Raw genomic sequence first — 13,465 nt, forward strand, 5'->3', positions numbered from 1 at the left:
ATCCCTAAAATTGATAGTTTTTAGACAAACCTGTTATCTGTCTTGGCTTCCCAGATGATTTTGCCATCCCAGAGATGGAGGAAGTTCCATTTGACAAACCCCTTTTAAATATCCGTCAATTTTCATATGCATTTTCGTCTGTTGTTTTTCCTAATCAGTGTCACTTAGTTTCCTTGTATTTGAAATGCTAACAAATGTTTGTATATTTGGTGTGTGCTGTGTTGGTATGGTATCATGCCTGTAGTGTGGTTATTATAGAAATAAATGTATTTCTAGACCCAGAGTACAGAAGGGTGGTCATGAGAAGTTTGGGTTGGGGGTCATTTCAACTGGAGCAGTCTCCAGGTGTGTGCTAGCCTTGTATGTATGCTTCTTATTTTATGTATTACAGAGTTCATGGGTTTTATACTCATCCTTTCTAAATGCTCGTGTAGAGAAAGTAGGCAGGTGTTGCCATTTTATTAGAAATGTCCAAACTGCTATTATAGAAAAGTGCTTTAAATGAGTCTGCCTAAAGTGAAGATTAATAATGTATCTGGGAGTCGTGGTTGGGAATTACTCAAATACATGTCAGTAGAGCTGCTGGTTCTGACATGTACGTATGCATAGCCAAGTCCCTTAAACATCCCTGTCTGGAGCTGTGCATGTATTTTCTGTTACTATATATTATGTTTCAGAGGAGAAAGCTCCAGTGGTTGTGAAATCCCCTCCAGTCCCTGGTGCCACGTGGGGCAATAGGATGCAACCTGGAGGATGGCCAACCCTTCTACAGCTGTGGAAAGGAAATGCAATACGGTATAAATCTGCGGACTTAACTGCAGAAGGGGCAGGACTTAGATTAACACCAATGAAATAAGGGGCACAATATGCCTCTTCTGTCCATGTATAGTGATCATATGGTGGTAATATACAGTCTGTTACATTCTTGTACATTCATGCAGGGAACAAGGGATTGCTGAAATCTCATCAAACGAAACAGCCTGTGAAAGTACCTCCATGTTCAGAGATGATGTTTCATGGGTGGTGCTCTGGGAAAGACTCTCGCTATTGCTACTGTCAGTAATGAAAAACCCAGAGATACAGTACGAGGTCCCCGTAGGAGGGTTGAAGTGTTTCTGCACCTTTTCCAGCTGAAACTTCTTAGCCATAGGACAGCGCAGGATAAAAATGAAGTCAAACAAAGGCACCCCCCTAAGAACAAAGGACCTAAAAAAGCATGACCTGTTTGGGAGGAAATCCTGCCTTTCCACCTTCATGCAGCTGCAGGTGGCAAATTGCCAGCCTCTTCTAAATATGACTGTTTGACCTGAGGGTAAGTGACATGCTTTCTGTCCGTGCTCTTATCAGACAACTGAGAAGGTTTCTGAGCAAGAAAAGAATGCAGCAATTGGGTGGCAAAGATAGCTATTCCATTAGCAACTGAAACCTCTGACACTGCAGCCAGATGTGTGGTCATGTTGATGAACATTGTGGTATCAGAAACCCTCTTGAGAGAGAAATATGGCGTAAGGCTCTTTTATGAACAAGTGTGCTATCATTTGACCAAACATTTTTGGGTGTCAAACACCAGCTCTGAGCCAAGCCTAAGCATGATATACAGTATCTGCGTCTGAACTTTTCATATCTCATAGTTAAGACAAAGAGGATAGCCTTACAGCAGACTGTCATGCCTAAAGATATCCTGTTACATCTGGAGTTATCAATGTGCTCCTTCCCCCTTTGCCTCCTCACCATGCCCTTGCAAACTTGGCAAGATGGTTGGCAAGCACAGCAAAGGGGTTGCAGGCATCAAAACTATTCCAAGCAGACTTGCCTATTCTGCCAGGCATGGTCTAACCTAGCCTTGAGCAGATGCCACATGGTGCCATTTGCCATGGTTAGCCCTTGCTGCTGTCTGGTTGTTAATGCTGAAGGAGCCCTGAGCATGTCCTGACAGTCCTTTGCATACTTTCCTGGGAGGTTTTTTTGTGACTTGTTGTAGAGTGGCTGAGGCTCCAGGAGGAGGGTGATTGGAACATCTGGAACTGCTGTGAAGTTCCAAGACACAGACCTTGAGAGACGGGTCTGATGTCCTCTGTGACAGCATAAGGAAATCCTGGGGTCTCCCTTTTGCTTTAGAGCTCTTTCCACAGAGGGACTCTGCTGCTTCTGCTTTCTTCTGTAAGATGTCAGTAATGTTGGTCACTGACACGTATCAGCCAACAGTGTTCATGGCATGCACCTCTCAACAGTGATAATGTTAATTGATGAGTCGATGAACTTTCATCCTACCAGTCCTCAAGCCTGACTTTCTTACCAGACATGTTCCTGTTGCAATGTTCTCCTACTCTTAATTAAAATAAATAAGCAATCTCCTGCTCCACCTCATTCCCGCCCCCCCCCCCCCCCCCCCCCCCCATCATTTACAGTTATCTGAGAGGGTCATAGCAAAAGCAGTCTTGAAGTGTTATATTTACTGACAGTTTCTCTCCACATTCCAAATCTATTTCAGATTTTGTTTGGAGAGATATGAGAGTTACAGTCAGGTACTGTACCCCAACCTGCATTTGCAGCCATTTCAGCCAATGGCAGTGCACACTGACTAGCAGCATGTGTAGACCATCCCCTTGAATAAGGCATAGGAAGCAGTGGACTGCTGAAATGTCTTCTGAATGAAAAATTGGTGGGCAACTGGGACAGTTGATTTTAATACAAATACTTGACCTGTGTATTGCAGATGCAGTGTTCCTCTTACCTTACTGTCTCCCACTTCGTTACGACTGCATCTGCCTCCAGAGGTCTACTCTTTCTGCCTTTGTTGATAGTTACTGATGATTATATTTTCCGAGATGCTCTGGTGTGCTTTATTGCAATACCATGAGTATCTGCAGCTTGATAGCAGATCTGTGATTGAGATACCTGTGATATGAGACTGTTCTTGTAAAAAATGCCAACTGTTGCATCCATTCCTTGCTGTCCCTTTTTGGTGGCCATCACAGCACTGTAGTTGAACAGGGAGTGAAGGAGGCTCAGTATGGACCCTCATGGGATTTTCCATCACTTCAGTCTCACAGCTCAATACTAACAGATACTGACAGATCCACAGTCTAATCCTGGGGAAGTCTGCAGTGAGCCTGGACTGTTGGTGAGGTCTGCAGTAGGTTTACATAGGAGCTCTTGCTCTGCTTTCCTCTCCCATGCATGTTTCAAGGAATGCGGTGGACAAAAGATGGCCAGTGTGACTGTCTGGGCTCTCTTTAAGTAAAGGCCTACAATGTTGTCAAGTTCAATAAAGCAACTGTGTTTTCAAGTGTTTCTTTTTAGTAAGACACCAAACCAATTAAAAAAATAGATACTTCTACTTCAATTTTAAGAGGGATATGACTTTTTCAGCAGTTACTCAGGGTAACCTTAGGTTGCATGTTTTAATATAAGTACCTCTTGAGTTTAAATACAGTACTGGACATCAGCATTGCTACTGGCATCCAGGGATTAAATGTCTCAGACTTTTATTACTTTAAAATGTAAAGCAGTTTATTTGTTGTTTAGAAGAACAAGCTGGGTGTTCTTGCTTCAGTGTGGTTCAGCTTCAAGAAATGTTGGAAAAGCAGATGACCGATATAAATGTGTAGATTCAAATGAATCATTTTCTTGGCCTCATTAGTTTTATTAGCTGGTATGTGCTCATTGCACTACATTTAGCAAATATTGGTTTTGCATATTTTGGCTCTTAATCAGCAAGGAACGATAATCATATCCATAGCTGATAGTCATTCTGCTGAAGTATGACTGAAGTATGAAGTACGAGATGAAGTTTGAAGGCCAAACAGGAGCAGAGGCTTCCAGAGCTTCATCTCAAAGACACCAACTCAGTCTCAGGAAACACCCCACAGGTGGCAGCAGTCCTGCTGGAGTCGTAACGTGGGTCTGATAAAATTCCAGCGGGGATGCTTTCGGAATGACCTGGCACGCATTGCCAGTGCACGGAAACCTGGCGGGAGATGCAGCCGATTGCTTTCTGTATCCTTCAGGTGGGCTTTCAGAGGCTTTGCTTCACAGTCCTGCCGAAAGCCGCAGTCTGAAGCGTCTTGCAGCGTGCTGAGGCGGCAGGGCTGCGGCTGGCGGTGCCGCTCCTCCGGCTGCCAAGATCCACTGCTGAAACTATACTTTTTTATCAGGTCATGTTTGCGTCTGGCAAAGATTTGTAGACACAACATCATTAACAGCAGTGCATATTTTCACAAGATTTACCTCTTCAACACTTTTTTCCAAGTTAGTAAATCATAGCTTCTTTAATGTCCTGCTGGCTGCGTGAAAAACAGGAATTTATGTAACAAGCTCTGGGCCGCAAACCTTTTCCTGTTAGGAAAATTTTTTTTTCATTGTTGGCAGTGTTAGGAGACAGCTCTCTTACTCAAAGAGCGACCTCAGATGTCCTCAGTACAATAATACCAGATTATGATATTTTTGATGACTAAGGAATAGCAGTAATTTCTTAAATATTTAACACTTCTTTTGCAGAGGAGAGAGAGTTGAGCACTAGCATGGGATTTTCACTGCCTGATGTTTTGCGTGTTCGATATGCTTATTTTGATAGTAAACAGTAAGCCTGAGCCAACTGGGTATGTTTACAAAATACAATAAAAAAATGAACTGGCGCAGGAGGTTTTTTAATCAACAGACGTGCAGAACAACTTTCTTGCGACATTGCTAAATCTGGAATTGTGTCAGCCTTTAATTCAGCTGTGGCCCTACAGTGAAAACAAAGGGCTGGTGGGGCTGGCTCCCAACCCTCCCTGGCCCTTTCAACCACAGCCACGGGCAGGTCCAGAGACGGATTTTGGGGCTTACCCTCCTGACACGGCGCTAACACTGCATTACTAAAACGTCAGGTGGTGGGGAAGGCGGATGCTTGCCTTGAGCCCTGCAAGGCACTGAGCATTCGCAAGCCTAAAACTATGCAGAGGCGAGCCCCAGATGATATTTTTACAGGGCCACATGTGGTGAAAATAAAATTTCAAGGCCTTCCCTAATGCCCTGTCACTAGATAGAAGATGAGTTTTTGATTGCAGGGTTAGTATAGACTGACTGCAGTGAAGAGACACAGTCCTGTGGCAATTAGTTAATATCAGAAAGATTGGCTTCCTTTCAAAATTAAATGAGGAAATGCTGAAATCGTCACTGGTGTTGACTTAACTGGGATAATTTGTTAAAGATGGTTCTCTGGATGGGAAGGAGAGGTTGGAAAGGCTTCTGAAGTTAGGCAGATGCTTTGACTCCCTGCTGTGCTGGTTGAACCACACTCTGCCATAAGGCTGCTTTCTGCCATCTTCTGCTGTCCAGGAGGGCTTCGTGACCTGTTTGGTGTGAGGCTGCGCTCCTCTGGGGGTATTCTCAGGGTGCTGTTGCATATAAGGTGTTACAGTCCTGTCCAGGACTTCTTGCTGCCTTCATCTGCTGAAGGTCTCCTCTTTGACCCCAGAGTAAGCTTTCTTGTTGAGCTCTGCAGATGGTCAGGCCTGCTTTGGCCGATTGAGCTTCCACAGTCCACAGTGTGCCATGGTCATGGCAGAGAGTTTGAGCCTCAGGTCTCTGGTTGGAGGCAAGCCCCATTAGATGACCATTTTCACCTGGCATGGTTCCTTCTTAGGGTTGTTGCTGCTTTCCTTCTGTCAGCTGGATGTATTGAGAATGAGGCAAGATGTGCATATTGGCAGTATCTTCGAGAAACTAAGTGTGCACAGGAGGACAAGTAGAATAGAGAAGGTGAAGGAAGGCCCATTTCTGGAGATGCTCCTGTCACAGGTGGCGTTCTGGGCTTGGGAAATGCAGGAGATAATGAAAAGCTTGAGTACTCCCTGGTCAGTCTTGGCACAAGATATCTTGTGCCATCAGATATTACAAGGGTCAACATTGCTTGTTAAAATGTTGATTTTGAAAGAGAAAGATGGTTTTAAGACTGAAGTTTTAAATGCAGTTTTGTCTGTGCTATTTGCATTCCTTTCTCCCTCATGATTTCTTAGGCAATTTGTGATTTTTACATACAAAAATTAGAACTTAGTCCTCAACTGATTTTCTATATTTTTTTTCTCACTTAACACAAGTGATATAAGCCTCAATAATGTTCAGTGGCAATATGTATGGACTGGCATGTTTGCAGGGTTTAGAGATGTGCATGATGAGATCCTATTATAAAGACCATACAAAAGGATCTAGCATTCCTGAACATTGCATAAAATAGTAATAAAAGAAATCTCTAAACGCAGTCAGGTTCAACTCATCAGAATGAAGCTGATAATGAGATCTTCAGTGGTCTTCTTTGTCTTCTGATATATTTTGTCTCTTATATGAGGGATCTGTAGTTCTTCCTGTATGAGGAATCAACTACTTCAGTATTTTTATTTAACTTTTTGTAATGTCAGATGTGATCTAGCCAAATGGCAGACAAATTAATTTGGCAACTCTCTGCAAGATTTAGCCACTTCTGAGTGGTGCACTGATAGAAATATTTCCATACTGGCGTGTTTTACCATTTCACAATTACCCCTATGTTTTCTAGCGAAATGAGAGTATGTTTGCAAAAGCAAATAAAAACATGCCATAAAAGAAGCATCTTTTCTTCATTTGAAAGAATTAAAACTGTGCAAGCAAGGGTATTAGCATGCTGTGGAAGTCCTGTTCATTGCAGCAGATTTTCTTGTAAGGGGAGTTGATGTGAAAGACTTTCCTGAAATGTATGTAATGTTCAGCATGTTAAGTATCTCCTTTTGTACAGATGAATATATAACTGGGGACCACGGTTAGGAATATGGCATTCGGAAATGTAGCTGAATGAAAGGATTCAGTTCTGAAATAATTTTTTTTGAAGTGCCTCTTACACACGTAACATTATAAGAGGCCTCTCTTTCAACGCCCTCAGAAATGCATCCTGTGCTCTTACACCTTATTTTGTTTTTCAGAATTCAATCCGTCACAACTTGTCTCTGCACAGCAAGTTCATCAGAGTGCAGAATGAGGGAACAGGGAAGAGTTCCTGGTGGATGCTCAATCCTGAAGGAGGAAAGAGTGGCAAGTCTCCGAGGAGGCGAGCGGCATCCATGGATAACAACAGCAAGTTTGCAAAAAGCAGAGGCAGAGCTGCCAAGAAAAAAGCATCCCTTCAGTCTGGTCAAGAGGGAAATGGTGACAGCCCTGGATCGCAGTTCTCGAAGTGGCCTGCAAGCCCCAGCTCGCACAGCAACGATGACTTTGATAACTGGAGTACATTTCGACCTAGAACTAGCTCTAACGCTAGTACAATTAGTGGAAGACTTTCTCCTATTTTGCCAGAGCAAGATGATCTTGGAGACGGGGATGTGCACTCCATGGTATACCCATCATCAGCCACCAAAATGACTTCTACTTTACCCAGCCTTTCAGAGATGAGTAATTCAGAGAACATGGAAAATCTTTTGGATAACCTAAATCTTTTGTCACCTAATACGTCAATGACTGTGTCAACCCAGTCTTCATCTGCTACCCTGATGCAGCAAACACCAGGTTACTCATTTGCATCCTCGACCACAAGTATAGGTTCACCAAATCCAGACTACAGGAAATTTACGTATGCTCAAGCTAGCATGAACTCTTTGCCCCAAATTCCTATGCAGACTCTTCAAGACAGTAAATCAAGCTATGGATCGATGAGCCAATATAACTGTCCTGCAGGACTTCTGAAGGAGTTACTGACTTCTGATTCTCCTCCGCACAACGATATCTTGGCATCAGTAGACACTGGTGTTTCCCAGGCTGGTGGCAGGGCGCTGGGCCAAGGTGTGCTGATGGTCACTAACTCGGTGATGCCAGCTTATGGCAGTCAGCCACCCCACAACAAAATGATGAACCCTAACGCCCGCCCTCACCAAGGACATAACCAGCCAACACCTGCAGTTAATGGTCGTGCCTTGTCACACACAGTGAACCCCATGTCACATACTTCAGGTCTAAATCGCTTGTCGACAGTGAAGACTTCTTTACAAGTGCCTATGAGTCATCCAATGCAGATGAATGCTATGAACCCATATGCCCCTGTTAACAGTTGCAACGGCTATGGAAGGGTGGGAATCGTTTCCCTCCACCAGGAGAAGCTTCCCAGTGACTTAGATGACATGTTAATTGAACGGTTGGACTGTGACATGGAGTCAATTATTCGTAATGACCTTATGGATGGAGAAACGTTAGATTTTAACTTTGACAGTGTATTGCCTAACCAAAGTTTTCAGCACAGCGTAAAGACAACCACACACAGTTGGGTGTCAGGCTAGGATGTAGTAGGAGGTAAGCTGTGCTTTTTATAATAAATCTGAAAAAGAGCTTAAAGGGAAAAGAGATGTCAAATGCTTAAAATCTGGGTGATCGCCCATGTTGGCATGTGAAATGCCTCTGTTATAGTCAGTGATTTTCCAGTCCTTTATGAGTTTGTAAAGCAGGTTTGCACTGGTGCATTAGGAGTGCCATGTACTGACTTCTGTACTTCCAGTAATCTTTTGCCATTAATATTTTAAACAAAAAAACTTTCTGGTAACTAACAATTAATGAAAACAATTTTTCCCCATTTAAGTTATTTTAAAGCTAGTTTGCGCATATTTTAATAGAATTAATCTTTTGGTGTGAATGTTAATTTGCTGTTGTTGTTGTTGTTCTTTCTCCTAGGCTACGGTTAAATTCTCCAGACTTGTCTGACAGCAGGAACTGAGAAAAGCAGTACAAAGATGTCCTTCACCTTCCTTTTTAATTTTCTTGACAGAGCTGTGCGCATGCACTAGCTTTTTTTTGTGTCTTTTTTTTTTTCTCTTTTCTTCCTTTCGTCAGAGTTGGCAGCAGGCAGAGTATTTTCCTGTACAGGATGTTTGCCCAAGGTTTGCAGGTTATGTGCTGCTGTAGATAAGAACTGTGCCATTGGAAATTTCATTACTCTGAAGTGCCAAATTCACTACACCATATAATCACAGCAAAGACTCTTACTTACATCATGTTGTGCTTTCGGTTTTGTACAGTATGATCTGTAGAAGAATTGTTTTTTAAGACTATCTGTTTTGGTCCAAGAAAAGTTTATAAACTTTTGTAAGAATACTGTGATGATCTCATGCCCTAAGTAAGTTTAACCTTCATTGATGTTACCTGTGTTCTGATGAATTGAGATAACTGTGGACTTGCCTTGCAGCAGTATGAACTGCTTTATTTTACTTAAAATTGCCACACATTTCATATGGGAACAGAACAGCCTGTTAATATGATCCTAATAAACTCACTGACTATTCACAACAAACAGTAGGTTAAATGCCATTTGATAAGTTACCTGTATTCATGTAAATTTATGCAAGAATATATCTGGATTTCATTGTCAGACTAATGACTTTGTTGTTGGATTTAAGATAATTTTTGGAATACTTTCCAAGCTATTTTTCTTATAATTAAAATCTACTTTTGTTACATAGGCAACTTAAAAAAAATAATTCTGAGATCGGGCAGCATTCATAACCTCTTCATTTTGTACAGTATTTTAACTGGATTAAGTACATGTTTTTATAAATTTCCCTAGCACTTGGGAGTGCTAATAAAGGAAAAGCTTAATAAGTATCTTGAATACAAAACATTTCTGTCCCTTTTTTGTTGTGTGATGTATAAATATAGACAACTTTATGTTTAGGAAATATTTAATCAGTTTTATATATGCATTTTTAGAAATGTCATCTGCTTCTACTATCATTTTAACTCTGACTACCACAAAGTGTTAAGTATTCATTGTTAGGTGCTTGTACAATGCTTCTCATTTATATTTATTTCACGGAGGTCTCATAATGTTTGTACACTCAAGAGCAGGACCATTTCGAGAAAATTCATAATTTTAGTAAAATTAATGACAAAATTGCCATTTTTATTAATTAGCACTAGTTCTAGCGTCGGTGTTTCTTTTGACAAGTGGTATGTTTAAGGCAGCAGAAGTACTGCTTTTGAATGGAAGTCTAAAATTTGTGTTGCCCCCTGTTCCAGGAGAAAAAAATATTATTTTTAATTTTTTGAGTAAGAAAGAAAAAGTAGGTCGAAAATACAAGAACTTTAGAGAGAGCATTAATGGTAGAGGCCTTGTTCCTGTGGAAACACTTGCCCTTGTTTGAGTAGGCACATTGACCAGAGCATTTTCAGGGTTGCATCTTGGATAAGTGATTTCTGACTTTTTTGCGATTAAATGATGCAGTTTTCAAGGATGTGTGGAGTATGGGCCTCACCTGTCTTTCCATTGTTTGGTACATGTCATTTGTGTTAGAGAAATCTTTGGAGCTGATGGGATGAACATTAACAGTTTTTGTGCTAGGGCTGGCTGTTGTGAAGCAGGGGAATAAAATCTTTTCACTGATTTTTGTTTTATCTATGTACCCCACAACTGGAAAATGTTCTAACTTAAACTCTTCTTTCCTGTACTGATGGAGTATGGTGGAGAAAGAAATGGGATGTGCCAAGAAAATGAAGTTTAGCAACAAGCCATATATTTAATGATCCTGTTATGACTTTCCTAAAACTCTTCAATATATCTATTGATGTGCTAGCATTTAGCTCCCTGTTGGGCTTAAATCACTACTAATTACAGCTGGTCTGAATTTTTAGATATCTTATTACAGTTGTCAGCAATTCCAGAGGCTGATGTTAGGCTGTCTTGTGATATAGGATCTCCCCCAGTGTGGCAGAGGTCTTTGAACTCCTCTTGAGCAAAAGAAATGTTCGTAGTGCTGAAGCCTTAATGAAGCAGCCTGCTTTTACAGCAAATCTCTCTAATAGCATCTCCGCCGTCAACTTTGTAGTCTCTGAGACTCGATGGTAAATCCTGGCAATGGAACAAGCAGAGGGCTCACATGTAGGTTTCTGAAGACCATTCTTTCTGCTACATGTGCAAAAATGTTTGCTCCCACATGGGCACTGATACACATAGGCCAATGTAGTCACAAAATTCACGTTTGTGTGCCAAGAAAGCAGCACCTAATGCTAATACTCCATGGGGTTGCAGCTGAACATGCTACATTTAACAATATACCTCCTGTTTATTATTTACTGCTACTGTATAAATTCCTGCATACAGATATTTTCTTTGTTTCCTTTTATAACTATGAAAAATATAAATGTAGCCGTTCCTAAGTTACAACAGTCTGTAGGAAGCTCCTTTTAATTACTGACAGAAAACAGTTGTAGATAATCAGAGGTTTTGGGTTGTGTGGTCAAATTTATTTTCTTTTGTGTGGTGCCATTCTAATATTTTGCAATTGTAATTCTGAAATACTGTGAAGTCTGATGAAGGGCATATTGTCTGCCTTGAAAACAAACATTATGTGACCTCTAGTAATAAATCCTTTTCCAGTAAAAGTACCAAGTTTCTGGAGTAACTTAGTTTGTCAGAATTGTTGTAAATGATTGGTTTGTGAATTGTGCGGATGATCTTACCTATGCAGCCTTGTTTTTGACTTTTCTCTGGTTTGTACTGTTATTAAAAGTTTATTGTATTATAGAGCTGTTCAGATATTTTAAATATAAAGATGTATTGTTTCCATAATATAGCTATATGATATATGTTTAGGTAGTAGATGCATTAATTGGAAAGCTCTGCTTTGATAAACTGACAATTTGCCTACACTTATAAGCAAAATTCATATTGCTTATTATTGGCTTAAGTCAACAGAGCATCCCTAAGAAGAGAAGATAAAATTGGACCAATTATAAAACAGTATAAAATTTGCACTTGTTAAACCACTGGATGTATGTTAGTACTTTTTTTATTTTTTTACTGATTTGAAATTCCTATTTTCATTATGAAATTGCTAGGATCCTTAATTTATGACTGATTTTAAATAAGGTATTCTCATTGTTATTTTTTTTTTTGGTAATCATAATGTAAAATGCAGCATGGTTTATGCAAACAAAAAGCAAATTACTTGGCATTAAAACTGGCCTCCTTTTTGAGGGTGTTCCACAAACCAGCAATATCGTGAAAGATTGGCATGTACATACTGCTAGCTCTACTTGCGAGTGGTGTGACAGCTCTTCAACGCTTCACTGCTCTGACTTAGTCACATTGCAGAATTAAAATTCAGACGTGGATATTTTCAGAAAAGTGCCTGATGTACTTTTACAGACACATGAGAACAATCCCTGACAGTTTGTTGTATAAAGCCATAAATGTATATAAATTATGTTTAAAAGGTTTTGTGTCCTTTCTTGTATACGGAGAATGAGATTTGTACCGGGATTCTACTTGTGATTAGTAATCCTTCTGCTCAGCTGTTGTTGTAATCACTTTCCTTACCACGTAATCTTTTTAATGATGATGATCCCATTTGGACAATCCTGATGGCATTAGCAATTTTATACGGAAAAATACCTCATGGTACCAAGTCTTGTGTCTGGCAAGATGATACCATATTAACAAGCAAACACTAACTGCAGAATAGTTAAACAAAATTTCCATTACTTGGTATAAAGGAATTTGTCTTGGAATTACTTCTGGAATTGGAAGTGTAGCAGGTACAGGAACCTCATAGGGCTGCGTTACAAGTGTTTTATCACAACATAGAGTGCTAAAAGTAACTTGTTTACAAGTCGTTGAGACTAAACGCAAGAAGAATCCATGCCTGACTCTTAGAGCTCATGAGAGATTTTGTGTAGAGGCACTTTGTTACTGGACGCCGCGTTATACAGCCTCAGACCTTGTTGCCAGTGCTTCAACAAGCCTAGTTCAGAGAAAATTACAAAAAAAAAAAAAAAAAAAGTCCTGAAATCCTTTCAGAATGGGTATTTGTAAGTATAAGCTCTTAATAAAATTGCTATGACATGAGATGGTAATTAGTGTATCAGAATGTTATGTAATACATTGTTAAAAAAAAAGGGGGGGGGGGGACACGACACTAACATCCATCAAACCACAGAAAAGAATTAGTCTTTTAGTCCAAATTACATGTTAGATCCTAATGCTACTAAATGTGGGAGGGAGCCGTCTCTGGAGAGACATTTTTCTCTTCCCTCTGCTCATATTAAAGTTTGACGCTTCACAAAGGCCTCTTAGCCCTCTTTTCCCTCCTTTTCACCTCTTGCCTTCCCCTGCCCCTCCTTCCTTCCCAAATTACGTACTTTCCCTAGAAGTAAGAGTTTCTTTGCCGAGCATTTGCTCTATGTAGGCCAACCTGCACGCTGCTGCTCCTTTTGCAGCCGTGTTTTACGCTGCAGGAGTGCTGATGTGAGCAGAGAGAGCAAGAACGTCTAATTTTTTATTTTTTTTTTAATTTAGATTGTGTTTCAAAACAGAGCTGGAAGAAAGGAGGAGAGGCTGCCAAAACAGACAGCCAATAACACCCACGCCACAATAGTCTTGTGAGGCCCAGATCCCAGCTTGCCTGCAGGTGGGGAGGGAGAGGGGTGGTGGAGAGCAGGCTTCTAATGAATTGCTGGCAAAAATGCCAGTTTG

General features: G+C 40.7%; 1 protein-coding gene across 1 annotated transcript in view; it reads left to right on the top strand.

The window, feature by feature from the left end:
- The window catches only part of FOXO1 (forkhead box O1), a 65,032-nt gene extending 52,186 nt beyond the window's left edge, over window positions 1-12,846 (top strand). Inside the window, exons 2-3 of the mRNA XM_013179654.3 lie at window positions 6,939-8,295; window positions 8,671-12,846. Of these exons, the coding sequence (XP_013035108.3) occupies window positions 6,939-8,282 (1,344 nt within the window). The 3' untranslated portion in view covers window positions 8,283-8,295; window positions 8,671-12,846. The remainder of the gene's footprint in view (window positions 1-6,938; window positions 8,296-8,670) is intronic.
- The last annotated feature ends 619 nt before the right edge of the window (window positions 12,847-13,465 follow it).

This window comes from Anser cygnoides, chromosome 1 (assembly GCF_040182565.1).
Source record: "Anser cygnoides isolate HZ-2024a breed goose chromosome 1, Taihu_goose_T2T_genome, whole genome shotgun sequence".
In the NCBI taxonomy this organism is placed as follows: Eukaryota; Metazoa; Chordata; class Aves; order Anseriformes; family Anatidae; genus Anser; species Anser cygnoides.